At 38.4% G+C, this 18,120-nt stretch overlaps 1 protein-coding gene and 1 pseudogene across 2 annotated transcripts; one reads left to right on the top strand and one right to left on the bottom strand.

The window, feature by feature from the left end:
- Window positions 1-376: 376 nt before the first annotated feature.
- On the top strand, window positions 377-9,606 carry LOC145641480 (polyadenylate-binding protein-interacting protein 7-like). Its single transcript, XM_081692289.1, has 6 exons — window positions 377-720; window positions 1,032-1,880; window positions 2,817-3,267; window positions 3,342-3,412; window positions 8,255-8,379; window positions 8,895-9,606. Exons 2-6 carry the CDS (start codon window positions 1,128-1,130, stop codon window positions 9,196-9,198), a joined length of 1,704 nt encoding a protein of 567 aa, XP_081548415.1. The 5' UTR covers window positions 377-720; window positions 1,032-1,127; the 3' UTR covers window positions 9,199-9,606.
- Window positions 9,607-9,925: 319 nt separating this feature from the next.
- On the bottom strand, window positions 9,926-15,935 carry LOC145555552 (uncharacterized; annotated as a pseudogene). The gene is made up of 10 exons (XR_014091508.1): window positions 15,732-15,935; window positions 15,565-15,657; window positions 15,384-15,477; window positions 15,085-15,305; window positions 14,370-14,501; window positions 14,132-14,254; window positions 13,851-13,982; window positions 11,772-11,986; window positions 10,698-10,851; window positions 9,926-10,363 (listed from the first exon to the last, which is right to left on the bottom strand). The product of XR_014091508.1 is annotated as an uncharacterized LOC145555552 (transcript).
- Between the last annotated feature and the right edge of the window lie 2,185 nt (window positions 15,936-18,120).

Raw genomic sequence — 18,120 nt, 5'->3', positions numbered from 1 at the left:
TTGGCTTGTTGGCCCACAAATTATCTAATAAACAGCCAACAACCACCAATTAATTTACCAAACACTTTTATAAACAGCCAACTTAAACAGCCAATTTCAAAAGCCATTATAAACAGCCAAACATTCCAGCTGGTCAAACAAGCCAAGTGAACCAGCCAACAGCCAACAGTCATTTGCCAAACAAGGCCACAGTATAGCTGGTATAAAATAAAAGTGAAATTAGTGTATGAAGATACGTACAAAGTTAGGCAAAGAGGGATGCGGAGAGTAGAGTTGACACATAAAAGAGGTGCGCGTGAGTGATATACTGTCCGTCCAGCTGTGAAATGACTATATTTATCTCTACGTTGATTAATTATACAAGTATTAATAATAATAAAAAAAAAAATAAAAAAAGATAATGATGAAATGTTGGGTTGCAACGATGAAAACTGGAGATTACGGAGGGAGAGAGTCGTAATAAGTTAAGGAGAAGAGAGAGAAAAGAAAAAAGAAAAAAGAAAAAGAGTGAGTAGTGGTAGCCGTAAAACCAAGAGAGAGTTGTGATAAAATCGAGTGGCAAACATTACAAGGGTTTGCAGGCTCAGCTTAGAGCCTTCCTTCCTTCCTTGACGAACAAAGATAAGAATTTGAAGATTGTTTGGTATAATTAATTGTTGAATTTTGGAATTGGAATGGATCCCTTTCATCTCTTATCTTTCATCATCGACTTTCGTAAAGGTATACTCCGATTTCATCGCCTTCTTTCTTTTTAAATCTTGCAATTAACTACACTATTTTTTATTTATTTAATTAGCATGTGTGTTGTGATTTCATCGATTTCTGTTGTCAAATTTCTTCAGATCTCCTTTTTCGCCTGCTACTCTTTTTTTTTTTTTTTTTTTTAATTTTTCAATCAATTCAACTTGCTAATATTGATTCATCGATTCAATTTCGTAATTCTCTAGGGTTTTCAGATTTTGTATTCAGTTGTGCAAATATGTGATTTTTCCTTCTATGGAGTTAATCTTTCTAATTTTGATGTTGATCAGGTTTTGGGTAGTCTTTGACAAAGGTTAAGACTTGGTGTTTTTTGAATTCGGAATTACGCTACTTGCAACTCTTTTTTCACTCCATATTCGTAAATAATGAGCTTTTCCAAACAAGTTTCTCCAACCAACCTGAGTTCGGCGGCCAAGGCTACCTCTCTTAATCCAAATGCTGCCGAATTTGTCCCCTTTTCCCTTCGAACACCTTCCTCCGGTGCTTCTGGATCCTCTGGGAAACAGGTGCTCGATCGATCTGAGTCCTCTATTTCAACCAATTCTGATGAAGAATCCCGCCAGTACTGGCAGCAGCAGCTGCCTGATGACATCACTCCAGACTTCAATGTCCTTGGGGAGGACGACCACCGTGGACTTGGTACCCTTTCCCTTTCTGCCTTGTCATTGCATGCTGGCGCCACCGCAACTGATGCAATTAGGTTTTCTGCTCCCTTGGGTAGTCCCTACAAGATTAATGAACCTCTCGACTTTACTGCTCATCATACAAATGGTGCTGCACTTACCGATAACATGGGCTATCCCATTTCTCTGTATGCTGATGATCCATCATCAACCACTTTTCTTCAGAGAACCAGTAAGACTTGGGAAATGCAACTTCTCAGCGCTGACCATCACTTTGGGAATGCCAGAGATGGGAACTCTTTCGATGAAACTACAAGACGCGCCAATTCTAGTGATATAGCTACTGAAACTGCCATGCTTGAGAACACTGACATGAATCCTGTTGAGTTCCTTGTGTCACAGTTTCCAGGTTTTGCTGCTGAAAGCCTGGCCGAGGTATATTTTGCCAATGGCTGTGACCTCAATTTGACGGTTGAGATGCTAACTCAGCTTGAGGTATTTTTCATTCTTCACCACAAAGTAAACATTTCCTTCAGTTATTGTTACTAGATTGTTTTATCAAGCATTACCAAATTCATTAATTGGGGGTCCTTTTGGCCTTATTTGGACGTGTCTGTTGTTACATATTTGTGATTAGTCAAATGAAGTGGGCATTGGAAATTATGATGTGAATCGTTTTGGAATTCTGTGCCCTTAATTCAGTGATCTTGTGTGAAATCTGAATCTCATTTCAACACTTATGTCCTATCTAAATTAGTGCTGGCCTTTTAATGGTTAAACTCAGATCTTGATTTATCAAATCGTTGGCTCTTTTTTTAGTTAGAAAAAAATGAGATGTACTGTGTAGCTGTATTAAGATTACAGTAATTTCAGACCTTGTATATCAGATCTAAGATGAATTTTAGATTTGCCTGTTTTGAGGTACCTAAATCGTTGGCCCTTTTACTGGTTATAGCTTAGTTGTTTAGTTAGATTTGGCTCATACTTTTACTGTGTTTAGTGGTGAAAGTTGTATTAACATGCCTAATGGCTACATTGTTTTCTTTTCGAGCATTTTTGACAAATGTCCATTTTTTTTATGACACTTGATAACAAAGTTCCTGTTTGCAATTTGCCTTGCAATATTACATCCAAAATGCAATGACATTACTGCAGTTTTCAGTAAGAATGAAGCAGAACAAAGAATAAGCATATGCAAGAATAGATAGGCTTTTGGCCTGATTGGAAATACTACGTAGATTATATTTTCATTATGATTATGCGTGAATCACACCATTCACCACAAGGATTCTGCTGTACAACTTTTATTCAGCTGTAGACATTTTGGTTTAGTAGTTGCTTTCTATTCCATTATGTTTTGTGCCATCCTATTGCTTGATATCTAGTGATATTTTCCTACATTTATGATGCACTTTTTACCTATCATTGTAGCTTCAAGTTGATGGAGCTTTTAATCAAAATATGAATTCGAAGACCTTATCAGCTCCAAATCTGACATCAATGGATTTCCCTGCACTTCCTGTTCCAGACAATAAGACCAATCTGCAGAAATACACTGGAGACGAACTCCAGCAAAATGTTAATTCTTATGGGTCCTCTGAAAAGGACAATATGCTTTTGTTTAGATCCAATTCCTCCTTAAGTGCTAAAGGCGCCACTGATTTTGCTTCAGCTGTTCGTAAGCTATCACCCCAGGATCCTTGCTTATGGAAGTATGACAGAAGTGGTTCAGCTGATATTGCTGTTGGTTCAAGTAGAAACTCCCATGCTCTTTCAGGCTCCTATCATACTGGTGCTGGAAGAAGTGCCTATAGTGATAGGATGCAGGGCCGTAGCTCTGCTCGAGCTGCTCCTGCTTGGCTTGAGACTGGAGAAGCAGTTGGTATTTCCTTCTACTCTTTTAAGCCTTTTGGCTCCAATGTAAATTTCTAATATTAACACTGATCAATATTACAGGCAACTTATATACTGAAGTCCGTGAAGAAGCTCGTGATCATGCACGTATACGAAACGTGTATTTTGAACAGGTAAGCTTATGAGTATGCAGTTTTTCTTTGCCATTGCCGTCTTGTTTCTTGGAGACCTTATTTAGTTCTCCGAATCTCTCATCTCTGAACTTTGGCATATCGAGAATCTTTGACAATCTGTCTTGTGTTTAGCTGGAAATCTATCAATGATATATTCGTATGGGTATAGTTATGTAATTTGATTTTTCTACCTGCCCTTAGGTTAGCGTCTCTTGAGAGGCATAGGGGTGTATGGTAGTGGAATTTGGCATGGAGATGGCCATATTACATGAGGATGTTGTGCTTATGGAAATTGCTACAAAGTGAAAATAATACTTCCTCCTTTCCAAATTAGTTGACACGTTTTGACTTCTAGCGCTATTCTTAAACTTTACTTTGACTACCATTTGTGAATCATAATATGAAAGATATAATCAAGTGGGGTCTTGTTAGATCTGTTCCAATGTGTACTTAATTACAATTTAATTTTTTTTTTATTTTTTATTTTTTATTTTTTTTTATAAAAGTAATTAAAGATAATGTCGATTGATGCATTGACAAATGTGATAAAAATAATGTGTCAAATCATTTGGGATGAAGTGGAATTTATCAGCCTTTAATTTTGTAATGGGATGTCGTGAGATAAAATGCAATACAATTTCCTAATGCAATGATTATCGGCATATGCGGTTGGATGTGGAGTGATAATTGTCCTTATGGTGCGACTTGTAAAGAAATTTAATGTTATTATGCTGTGCATGTTTCTGCCACATGCTTCCAATGTGGTTTTGGCACTTGTCAAAGTTCTGCATGCTTGAATATATGATGGATGAATGTATTTTATTTTATTTTGTTGGGAACTTGGGATGATCCCTTATAGATGTCCATGCTAACCTTGGGTAGTCCTTGTGGGAATCTCAATGTTATTATGGACCTGTGGGAGACTGGGGGAATGGAAACATTTGGCTAAATTATTAATTAATTGTCGGATAAACAGCGCTGGAGTTAGCTAAAACTAGGTGGCCACTATATTCTCAAATTGTCAGTCTAAGATGAATTACTTTGATGTTAGAGCTTCTTCAAGAATAAACAGATTGTTTGCAGTTATCCTGACCTGCGTGTAGGTTAGTTTTAGAATGTTTTCTCGTCTGTCATCTTTAGAGGATTCAATCTACAACAGAATCAATCAATCAATCAATCAATCAAAGCCTTAATCCCAAAAGTGGGGTCGGCTAACATGAACCAAATTTGATTATTCCGTGTAGTCATCAACATAAATCTTTCTCCTCCATCCCTTACGATCCAAAACTTCATCCTCACGTAAATCCATGCACTTCATATCCTTCCTCACTCCTTCCAACCAAGTCATCTTTGGTCTCCCTCTTCCTCGTTTAATCCCTCCATGGTCCCACTCTTCCACTCTTCGCACCGGTGCACCCTCGGGTCTCCGTCTTACATGTCCAAACCAACGCAGACGATTTTCCCTTAATTTATCTACAATGCCCGCCACACCTACTTTCTTGCGAATAACCTCATTTCTGATTCTATCTCTTAAAGTGTTTCCACACATCCACCTTAACATGCGCATTTCCGTAACCTCCATCTTTTTAATATGCTCTTTCTTAGAAGCCCAACATTCTGTACCATAGAGCAACACTGGTCTTATGGCAGTCCTGTAGAATTTTCCCTTCAACTTTAAGGGAATGCTGCGGTCGCATAGCACTCCCGTGGCCGCTCTCCATTTAAGCCACCCTGACTTAATCCTGTGGGTCACGTCTTGATCAATGTCACCATTCTTCTGGATGATCGACCCTAGGTACTTAAAACATTCACTCATGGTCAAATCCTTTCCATCCAAACTCACCACTTCATTGCTTGTCCCCCTCTGAGTGCCAAAACGACATACCAAATATTCAGTCTTACTCCGACTTAGCTTAAACCCTCTAGATTCCAACCTTTGCCTCCATTGCTCCAACTTGACATTAACCCCATCCTTAGTCTCATCCACCAAAACGATATCATCTGCGAACAGCATACACCATGGAACCTCATCTTGAATTGGTCTAGTTAATTCGTCTAGAACCGTTGCAAAAAGAAAAGGGCTTAATGCAGACCCTTGATGCAATCCGATTGTAATAGGGAAATCTTTTGTCAACCCTCCGCATGTCCTCACATTTGTTGACACATCCCGATACATATCCTTAACTAGGTCTACATACCTTCGTGGGATACCTTTCTTCAACATTGCCCACCAAAGTATCTCTCTTGGCACCTTGTCATATGCCTTCTCTAAATCAATAAAGACCATATGAAGATCTTTCTTCTTTACCCTATAAAACTCCATCATTTGTCTTATCAAATGGATTGCCTCCATAGTAGATCTCCCAGGCATAAAACCAAATTGGTTATCTGAAATGCTTGTGCATGCCCTCAACCTTTGTTCAATCACCCTTTCCCACAACTTCATAGTATGGCTCATAAGCTTAATTCCTCGATAGTTAGAACAATCTTGAGCGTCTCCTTTGTTTTTATAAACCGGGACCAAGGTGCTCTTCCTCCAATCTTGTGGGATCCTTGTAGCCGTCCATATCTTGTTGAAAAGGTTTGTTAACCAATCAATACCAATCTTACCCAAACACCTCCACACCTCTATCGGTACCCCATCAGGGCCAACCGCCTTCTTAGGTTTCATCTTCCTCAGTGCAATCTCCACCTCTACTCTCCTAATCCTTCGCACATACTCCATGTTGATTTCTTCATCACTCATAGAGGTATCTCCTATCACAACTCCATTACTTCCATTAAATAATTCATCGAAGTACCCCTTCCACCTGTCCTTGATGCCCTCCTCTTGCACTAGGACCATTTGGTTCTTATCTTTGACACACTTCACCATGCCAATATCCTTCCTTGCCTCTTGTCTTCTCTTTGCCATCTTATAAATGATCCTTTCTCCCTCCTTGGAATCAAGCTTTTCATAAACCTCCTGATATGCCTTTTCTTTTGCTTGGCGAACAGCTGCCTTTGCCTTACTCTTAGCCTCCTTATACGCTGCAAAGGTTTCATCACTCCTACATTTTCCTAAGGCTTGATAGCATTCCCTTTTTTGCTTAATTACTGCTTTCACCTCTTCATTCCACCACGAAGTATCTCTCTGTACCGAAGTTCTTCCCCTTACTTCCCCTAAGACCTCTTTGGCCACTCTTAGGAAACAGTTCTTCATTCGTAACCAGGTCATGTCCGGATCCACCTCTCCATCCCAATCCGCTTCTTCAATTACCTTTTCTGTAAAAACCTTAGCTTTTGCATCCCTTAGGGTCCACCATCTTATCCTTGGTTCTTCTTGTCTAACTTTTTTTCTTCGCCTTCTCTTTCAGACGAATAGTCATTACCAATAGCCGGTGTTGGGTGACCACACTCTCCCCTGGGATAACCTTACAGTTTATGCAACTTTGTCTATCTATGCTCCTTGTGAGCAGGAAGTCTATTTGAGTTGCATTTGCTCCATTCCGAAAAGTTATCAAGTGTGAATCCCTCTTCTTAAACCAAGTATTAGCCAAAATTAAATCATATGATTGGGCAAAATCCATAATAGCTTCACCACCGGCGTCCCTCTGCCCATACCCAAAGCCTCCATGGACACTCTCATAGCCATCTCGGCTCGCCCCAACGTGCCCATTTAGATCCCCTCCAATATATAACTTCTCTGAGTGGTGGACACCCTGCACCACCTCGTCTAGGTCCTCCCAAAATTGTCGTTTCTCTTCTGCATCTAAACCCACTTGGGGAGCATAAGCACTGATAACATTCACAATCTCCTTGCCACATAGCAACTTCAGCCTTATCAACCTATCGTTCTTCCGATAGACCTCGATCACCTCTTTTGCCAACCTCTCATCGAGAACCACACCAACTCCGTTCCTAGCTCCACCATTCCTTGTTCTGTGGCTCGTTTCTTGCCCAACATACCATACCTTATACCCCAAAACCAAGCCTCGAGCTCCTTCTCCTGTCCATCTTGTCTCTTGGAGGCACATGATGTTCACGCGTCGTCTTTTCATTACTTCTACCAATTCTGCTGATTTTCCCGTAAGAGACCCCACATTCCAAGAACCAATCCGCAAACTAAATTCTTTTCTCCCACGCTCCCTCCTGATCCCAACTCCAAGTCCTTGATTATTTGACACCACAATTGGGCAATATGGCGCGTCGCTTCTGGGCGACGACCTAGCAACCCTTACATACTTATCACTGCACCCGGGTCTGGGAAGTGCAGCGCGTCGCTCAGTAGGGAACGCCCCAATGGCACGCCCTTGCTCATTTGACACCACACTCGGGCAATGTGGCGCGTCGCTTCTGGGCGACGACCTAGCAACCCTTGCATACTTATCACTACACCCGGGTCTAGGAAGTGCAGCGCGTCGCTGAGTAGGGAACGCCCCCACGAAAATATCTGTTTGGCTCATGTCATGGGATGTGACGAAGTTTTATACTGGCTGTCACTGGCCTACCGTAACCCTCCTCCTTTATCCAGGCTTGGGACTGGCAGCGGGAAACCCACTGGCGGAGTTTCAATCTACAACAGAATGTGTATAAAAAAAAAAAGGAGGTTATTGCCTCTCCCGTGTTTTCAAGTTAATAAATCATACTTTTTTAACATTCCTCTTGCACTTTATTTCTATTTCTGAAGTCGGAGTGGGGTAGGTTGTTTGATGGCCTTGTGTTAGCTGAAACCTAATAACACAAGAATTTTGCATACTATTTTTACTAATGTTGCTTCCTTTAACCCTTTTCTTGATTATTGTCATGATACACTATCTTTATTGAACAAGGTTTGTGTGTCAATCTAATGTGTCTTTTCAGGCTCGTCAGGCTTACCTAATGGGAAACAAAGCGTTAGCCAAGGAATTGAGTGTCAATGGGCAGCTACACAATATGAAAATGAAAGCGGCTCACAGCAAAGCTCAGGAATCTATATATCGTCAGAGGTTTGTTGTGACGCATTCTTTTTAACTGGCTGTTGAATGGATTGATTTATCTGCTAATCTAGCATGCGGTTTTTTGTGGAAGTACTCGGTGATACAGATGCAGTAGTCTTGCAGAAATTGGTTTACATTGGCGCGGTGACAAGGCTATGACATTGCTATTTACAGGAAGTGTATATGAAGAGTACCTTGTCTTTATATTGTTTCACTTCTAATTCAGAATGAAAAAATTTCAATTGCTGACAAATTGGTCTTTAACTTGGTCATTAACAAATGCCCAACTGGCTGGGGAGATACCTTCCCAGTTCTTTTCTCGAGATATGCAACATTGCTGCAGTTCTAATTTTGTGTTGTGAGCCTGAGAGTAGCCAGTATATATTTGTGATTGCTTTTCAGGCTTTTGTTTCTTTGGGCAGGGTAATAGGTGTGCCTTTTGATTTTGTGTGCCATGGTTATTTCATTTATATGATTTTGTTTGATCTTATTATGTTTTCTGACCTCAGTAAGGTATTCTGCAGAAACCCGATTAGCCCAGATCAGCAGGGTGGTGGCAGAGGCCAGGGAAAGGTAATAGATCTGCATGGACTCCATGTGAGTGAAGCTATTCATGTGCTGAAGCAGGAGTTGAGTCTGTTGAGGAATGCAGCAAGGCTGGCTGAGCAGCGGTTACATGTTTATATATGTGTTGGAACTGGACACCATACCAGAGGTAGTCGTACTCCTGCCAGACTTCCTATCGCTGTCCAGCGCTACCTGCTTGAAGAGGAGGGTCTAGAGTTCAGTGAACCGCAGCAAGGGATGCTTCGTGTTGTGCTATACTGAATTAGGGTTAAAACTTGTGTATGATTAGGATTTTTGTTGTTGACACACAAGAAGTCATCCATCACTCTTTTAAGTCATCATTTTTGTGCATCTGTACATGGGAAGATAAATATTTAGTGCATATTCAGGAGAATACAAAGGGGAAAAAAAGGAGGGGGGCAAAAATATAAGAAGGTATGAAAATGTTGATATGTAAAGAGGAGAAAATGGCGGCAGGTGTGTATTATTTTGGTTAGTGGCAGCAACATATTTTGGATAATATGGAATGTATTGTGTGTTGCACAATATATTGCAACACCCCCCAAACCACCTGCCAAATGTGCTCCAAACCCCTCTCCTAGTAGGTCTCTCACATGTATCAAATAGAACTCATTCAAATTAGTTGAAATTGTTATAGTATTTGCTCAATCCTTGTCTTTGTAATTTTACTTAAATGTGGCATGCAAATTTAATCCCCATTCCTGTCATACTGTACAGTTTTTCCTTGGTTTCATAGTAAAAAAAAAAAAAGAATCTCATTACATACCTCCAAATGCATCAACCTCACTTCATAGTTCAATAGATCACTATGGAGATTACGTCATACATGTATAGCCATATTACCTTTACTAAGGGGTAGTGATCATAATTATTTTTATTTACATTCTTTCTGAAACCAAGGTCGTTTACTCAGTATAAATTAAAAGGCGACAAGATGAACTGACATTTTTGTAATTGAATTAACTTTCTGGATCAAAGCTTATTACCTGCTCAGTTGCCAATGTGTTGCACCAACTGTATAAGGCCGAACTTGCTAGCCTTTGCTTATTTTCGTTCATAAAATTGTGCTGTTCAGTTCTATTTTTTCCCTTCTTTTTGGGGATGGGGGTATTGGAAATAAATACAATCCCTTTCAGGCCCCTTCAAACTACTCCTAACAACATGCACTATACTACACATATATTTCTTATTCACTTAATAGAAGTTCATAGACATTGCTATTGTTATCCCCACTTACACGCTTCAACATTTCAAAACTTCTCCGGCTTCCTAGAAATTCAATGCGCTTGTACGTCATGCAACCAACTTCTGTTGTTCTCTCACTGCAATAAATTGATCGGAGCTGGTCAGCATGCCTTGAGTCAGTGTGAATTGCAACCTCTGTTTCACGATCTGACATATTTTCCTACAGAAAATATAATCCCCATTCAAAACAAGGAATGGATAATTACAAGTTAAGGCTGGTATTCAACAACCACCACCCAAAATTTTGTCTGTATGGATAATTTAAGGTAGCTTAATAAAACTACTTCGCATATAATAAATAGTATCAAATTGACGGGACCAAAGCATAATAAAAGATGAGGATTATATGGGAAACAAGAAAAAGAAAAAAGAGTTGAACACCACCACATGGTAAATGAACATATGATCAAGCTTCTAGGTATAATTTATTGTGGAGCTGCTATATCCCTATCATGACCCGAATCTACTGATGAAAAAGACGCAGCAATACTTGCCTGGTAGAAGGCATATATAAACTCCAGCAACTGCAGACAAGTAAATCCTGCGTCACTAAAATATGTTCTTGAGGAAGGGCCCAACTCAGCAAATCGATCAACTGGATACAGTATGGTGATGAAGTGATTTTTAAACACTAACTCATTCTCCTCACTGCAAAAGAGCATATGACAAAAATTGTTAAAAGTAGATAAAATGCTACTATAACTTGCAAACATCTTGCTAACATACATTTCCAGTGTACCTGTAACTATTGCAGCACAACTTTTTGCTACAATCAAAATTAGAAAATTTCTTGACCTCTTTGTGACGGTAAATGTGTGTGTGCATGTGAATTAAATGTGTGTGCATGTACTAGATCAAATACATGTGCCACGCAAAAAGAATCCCAGTGTGAATTCTTGCATATGCTCATTATTAAAAGTGTGTGCACACACACCTATATACCATTACTTCAACGTCTCTATACAACATTCTTGTTGTACTTATTAAACATCAACCTATCATCTCTAAGCAAGGCTCTTGTCCAAGGCATGGTACATACGGGGCCTTAGTCTTATATATTTGCACAAGAAGCTTACACCAAGGCAGCTAACTTCAATTTTCAATTTTTTTAATTTTTTTTTATTTTGTTTTATTTATTTTTTTATTTTTATAAAGGTCAATTTAGAGATATGTATAAATTTCCTGTCAAAAAAAGAGATATGTATGAATTAATCCACTATAATTGAGAGCCTGAATGTTTCTTACTATAGTCCCTCTTCAGCTTGCCAAGTATGAACTGTGTGACTTACAAGTTCTAACAGGCTGTTCTCATTAGACCCTTAAAATTGTAAATCTCCTCGCAACACACAAGTATGGACCCGGTAAGACATTTGATTAGTCCAAAATTAGCTAACTGACAAAGCAACTAGAGCACCTCTAGAGTATCACTGGGAAATAATTCATGCAGGTTTGAGAAATGCTGGTATGGAGTGGTACAACAATGACAACAACAAAGCCTTAGTCCCAGAATTTTGGTAAAGTTGACTGATATCATCCAAATTGAAATCAAAAAGGCTAGTTTAAATAACCTTTCGGTAAGTGGTCGTAATAAATTTGAGAAAGAAGCTTCAGATTCAACATGATCCCCTCCAACAGAAAGCCCATGTTTGTGCATCTCAAAGTTTTTTTTGGATGTAAGAGAATCTGCATATACAGAAGCCCTAGAAGTTGGCTCGGAGATAGACCAGCAGATTGAGTCTAGAAGGCTGCTGGGGTTGATTGGACGCAAGGGTACTTGACACGACTGCAACCAAAAATAAAGCCTCGTCAGGTCACTCCCAAAAAAAAAAAAAAAAAAAAAAAAAAAAAAAAAAAAAAAAAAAACTTGCATTGTTATCTTCATATACACGAAGTTTTGAATGTCAAACAGATCTCCAAATCATGGCCTTGAAAAAGTACAGAGTAAAAAAGACACACAAATAGGAATTTCGTGTTAAGGCCCACCTTTTGAATAGAGCTTTTTCAATAAAAACCACTTTTATTATTGTTTACACAAAATCCACCCTTCATTATACTTATCCTTGCCATTTACCACCTTCCTGTTAAAAATGATCTAGAATGGAAATGAACAAGGCATAAGTCCAAAGAGAATGAATATTTTGTTTTTACAACTAAAACTACCTTAAGAGGCCAAAATGTATCACTTTGAGAGAACTATCACACTAATTACAAGTAATTCTGAAGAAAAATAATCAAAGAAAAAAAAAATGGGTATACCGTATACCAACCAAGAGGAGTAGAGGACAGGTTATAATCAATGAGAAGAGCTACAAACATAGTCCCAATTCCTTATTCAAGAGTGAGAATATATTAAAAGCCCCACCGTCAGTTACTCTATTGCAAAGTAGATTTCATGGCAATATGGGTCTTGAAAAGAAAAATATGGCTCCTTAGAAATGAGACCATACATGAAGGCTTAACTAAATAATGTACCACATGCCACAAAATCCAAACCACGACTACTTGTTTTCCATAACCCCCAAAAAGCACACCTGCAGTAGCTCTAATATAGTAAAGGGGCGAACTATAAACCCATGAACCCTTATGTGAAGCAAAACACTTTCTCCAGAAAGATAAAAAGCCATGAGTGTGATGCAAAAGGATGGCATATGAGCCACAAAAGCTCTTTGCCTTTCTAAAATTATTTAGGTATTATCATCAGGGTATGCTCCTAACTTTACCTACCTTGAGAGGCCTCCAAAAAAATAAACTTAAAGAATCATTGATATAAAAAGCAAAAAAAGTAGCATCGTGAAGTGTAAAATTTGGATAAAACAAGAGAAGCGGATACAAAAGACCTGCACCCCTTTTATAAGTCTTTACAAAATTTGATAAACTGATCATCTAAGATTTAACTTGATGCAAATAATTCAATTTTGTGGCTTGGTGGCCTTGGAGCATTATTGAACCAAATTTAGATTCAAAGATGGATTGACAAACATTTGGACTAATTAGAGCCTTAGATGTGGCTGTGGATGGATACCTCTGGACCTAACCAAACCTTACTTATAACTTAAATAGATTTTGTTGGGGGAAAGCCATCAACAGAAAAATACTCAATTATTGCTACTCAAAACCGATAATACTTCCTATAGGACTTATACGGCTCCCATATGTACCAGGACCCTCGGGATACTAAAAGACCCAAAATAGCAATTTAGCAACCTCAGAGTATTAGGGAAATTAGGTCAATATATGCAAAATTAAGAGAGAATTAGACTGGATGAATGAGAAAGAGATCAAAAGTAGAATTGTTTTCAACAACACTTTTTATGTCTATATGCCTCATACTATTTTTGTAGGGCTAAACCAAACTCTTCTTTGTTTTAAAAACGCCTTAAACACAATTAGACTTTTAACATTCAAAATATAGAAACAAATGTATTTACTCCCACTCTTTATATCGGACAATTTAACTATGAGGACCAAGAAAATTTAATGTTTTGAGCTCCTTTGCTGCATCACCTAACTTCAAACTTCCCTTGAATAAAAAGTTTAGAACTATAAGTTAAACACCAACCTCCCCCCCCCCCCCCCCTCTTAATATGAGCCCGAAATAGGAATTGTAATAAACACCATAATTACAATAGGTTTAAGACTCTACACACCTGCAAACATCGGGCACGCCGACTTCTAATGCCGCATTTTGCAAGGTTTGCCACTTGCAGCCTTTCTTCTTGGCTAAGTTTACTTCTATCACATATAGGAATGTGATCATTGCAATTTTCCTTACAAGCATCCTATATAAAATTCAGACCAACAATCTGTCAAATGAGCCAAGTGGCAAAAATTGTAACAAATAAACTACAACACTCATGGTTTCTTAAAAAAAGAATGGCTCATTACAAAATTCCATCAATATTTTAATCAGCTAGAAGGTATAATATACCTGTCTTGCAGTTACATGTTGAAGGTTTTCAAGCATCGCTCCTACATACCTAGCCAGATCAGCAGACAATCCAACAAATCGTTGCATATATCTCTCTTTAGATGTCTTCAGAACCCACATGGGCTGTAAAATATTTTACATGAATCAATTTAGCACAAGAGTCTATGCCTAGGTTCCAAGAAATGTGTAACGCATAGCCTTAAAACGGAAAATACATAACTTTAACTGCAATACATACACTAACAATGTTATCACAGTGTCCAAGATATCTTTGTATGGATGACCCCTCACAAACAACATAGCTTGCACCACAACCTACAAACCATTGATCAACAAGCACAGCACCTTCTCGAGTAGCCACATCAACAACCTAAAATATGTCAGCATATGTTCATCAACATTGATCACAGAAGACATTAATTCAATCTTCTAAAAGAATGAAAGAAGCATGTGTAAGGATCTAGGATAACGAAGTTAAGGTATGAAAAATAGTATTTCCAAAATTGATTTGTGTCCGTAATGAAAAGGTATATAAGGTTTTAGTCTTGAAAATAAGTCAGAAATACAAGCAGAAAAAAGAATAAGTACGCATAATTCAAGATAAATGGATTGCAAACAGCACATAATAGTGAACAGTATGACATCGGCTAACTCCAAAGGACCAAGGTGATGCCAAAATTAGATCTAGTAAAACCTAGCTGCATCCAATTGGTTCATGCACAAAATAGTTTTCCAAGAGTATACTACCTTTGTGTTCAGTCCTAAATCAAGCAAATACATCTGTTACTTGAGTAAATTAGGTGTTTAAAAGACTATTGTAAGACTGCATTTCATTTTGAATTTGAACTTTGTTCTCAAAGGATAAAAGGGTACTTGATACTGTGGTGATTAAGTTAAGTTATCTGCATATTAATAAAGGTAGAGTAGATAGCCAGCAAAAAAGTTGAAGATACCTTACAGCGCAGTTGAGCAGAAACATCCAAGTCGATAAATATAGAGTGGCCAGACACTTTGTTGATATCAGAATGCAATTGGTTTTGTGGGAACTGCTTATGCTTATGCTTATGCTTCTGCTTCTGCTTCTGCTTCTGGTTTATCGAAACACAAGCATCCTTATCCCATTCCCTGGGGGTGGGGGTGGTCCAGACAGTATAGGGTAATTCATCTAACTTGACTGAAACAAACCATCCAAGAATGAATTAGGAAGTTGAATTTTTCTAGAGAAAAAAGAGCACAGAAATGAAGGAATAACCATGATTGTTGACGGAATCAATAAACCATCCAAGAGTAACAACAAAAAGATGAGTGTGGTTCAACGCATGTTCGAATTTGTGTCCCCCGAGACTGTGAAGAAAGAGTCAAGGAGAAGCAACAGTACAGTATTCAGTATAATCAAGTGAATTCCCATTAACAAATAACAGAAAAAAGGATATCTGGACCAGCAAGTGGGTGCAATTGGGGTGGAGATTAGGGCTGTAATTACCGCCTAATCTTAAGAGTGCCTTCCATAACTTGCTTCCTTGCTTCTGTCAATTCAACATTATCATTATCTGACGCCATTAACAGCAATCAACAGAGAAACAGAATAAAAAAAACAGACCTTTAGAAAGACCAGAGACGCAAATGACAAGGCCGGAAAAGGGAGCATCAGTCACAGATGTGGATGCGGACGTATCTCCTGCCATACCAATACGGCAATACCAACATCCACTGCCAGTTATGCCCGCAAACTTCCAACTTTAGTCCACCGGAAAATGAATATTCAATTTACTTTGCTTCTCTTTTTTAAAATTGACAACCAAGTTGATTAACGAATGTCAATTCGAATAATCAGATTGCGTTTAATGAGGACATATCGGGTTGGGTCATTTTTTAAAGTTGGGTTACTAAAGTATTATATCCACATGAGTTCAAATTTAATGGGAAATTCTTAATAATGCTCTTAATACTTTTATTTTTCTTAAGGGTACACAATAAAAAATCAGAGTATCTTTGATAATCACCTATTTGTATTACTAATTCAATAGTAATATTAATGATATTAATCTACAAATATGACTAATAATGTGTACCGTTTATGGTAGAACTACTATTGATGTTAGCGATTCTACGATAAAACATTAAAACATGTATATTATTGGCTACTCCATTTGTATTTATATAAATGAAACGTTTTCCTTTTCAAGTCGTGTTTAAATATATGAAACGTTTTGTTTTTTAGTAACTTCTCTCTATTTTTTTTTTTAAAAAAAATAATATTCTCTATATTTTTAAATAACATTCTATTAACTAAGAGCACACCTCGTTTTATCATGTAGATAAACGAAAAGGTGGTAATCGATTCTTTTGTCATTTTGTGAGTCATGCTTTGCAATATAATACACTTTTTATTTTTAAAAAAGAAAAAAAAAGAAAAAAAAAACTTAGATCTAGCATCATGAACCACCGCACCACCATCTGTCCATCATCTTCGTCTTCCCCTTGCAATCTCGCTGGTGAACTACCCCCAATCATCACGAAGCCACTGTACTACCATCACTATCCCCCTGTCATCTCGCCAGCCAACCTCGAACCACCACCACCATCTCCGTCTTCCCTTCGTCTTAATCGCCATCACCATCACAACCCCAAATTCCTCTCCGAAAGGTCCTCTTTGCATCCCTCTTCTTCTTCCTCCTTCCTCAACAACCATCAACGCCTCTTCGTGACGCTAACAGGAAGACGCCCTAGTATAAAAAGGGTGTAAATTAGGGTCATATCAACCTCTTAGGACAAATTGGTGTAAATTAAAGCATTTTGAATCGCCACAGGTGATGGTGGCGGTGGTGTTCAGCTTGCTCGTGTGGAGGAAGAAGGTGGGTTGGCTGGTTATGATGGAATGAAGAACGAAGGAAGAAAGGGATGAAAAATATAAAGATGCCCCCAATTAAATAAGTGAAATGACATAGATACCCCCTAATTTCCACACCATGTTTATCAGCCTTATAAACTTGTTTTTTTTTCATTAACTAATGGTCCCCACAAAACCCCTTACTTTCTTCTCTCTCCTCAAACTTATACTCCACTACCTATTATTTTAATATATTCAATTAACCTTCTTAAAACTCTGTGAAAGTCAAATCATTGTATTTCTGTAAACACGGAGGGAGTATTTTCTTAGAACTCATCAAGACGATAGACTTTTATTTTCTTGTAAATACAATTTAGATTGATGACCTTTTAGACTGTGAAGTCTATTTGATTAACCCTATGCATTGTGAATTTGAAGCATAGGTTAATCAAATCACTATTGCTTGAAGGCCTTTGTTGGAGGACTGTTAATGTAACAAATATTCGTGTCTGGTTGGATGCATGGCTACTAGGGACACCAGCAAAAGCTCCTACTCATGGTCCACATTATGATCCAGGTTTGCGGGTTTTAGATTTGATTGACGCACCTTCAGCTTGCTGGAACAATGAGGCGTTACTAGAAGTTTTTTCGCTGATGATTGTAAGTCCATTCTCTAAAACCCTTAGCTATTTATAATGTAAAATCTGGGTACTGGCTTGGAAGAATGAGTCGTATTAATGGCGTGGAGGATGGAGTTGAGGATGAGGAACAAGAACCGTGCCGCGTTATTTGGAGACTAGGTGGTCCTCTGAAACTAAGCCACTTCTTATGGAAAATGTGTAAGGGGTGTGTTGCGGTTAAGCAAGAGCTCTTTCGAAGTTGAATATGTCACTCATGTGCTTTTTGATTGTCGTGCAACAAAAGTTGTCTGAAATTATAGTCACTATCGGTCTATTTTCTCTCAAAGATTGTATGGTTTAGTGGTAAATTAGACAGTGATGATTTAAGTGTGCTATGGTGAGGTCCCTTTGGTTTTGCAGGAACAAGATGGTTCATGAGGGTTTGTCTCTAAACGCTTCTCAAACGGCTACTGGCTATGTAAAGCTTGTTGAGGATTATTGTATACTACCGCTGGTCCAAATTACTCGCAACTTTAGGT

This window comes from Chenopodium album, chromosome 8, assembly GCF_948465745.1.
Source record: "Chenopodium album chromosome 8, dcCheAlbu1.1, whole genome shotgun sequence".
NCBI classification, from domain to species: Eukaryota; Viridiplantae; Streptophyta; class Magnoliopsida; order Caryophyllales; family Amaranthaceae; genus Chenopodium; species Chenopodium album.
This window is presented reverse-complemented; position numbering and strand designations above follow the sequence as displayed.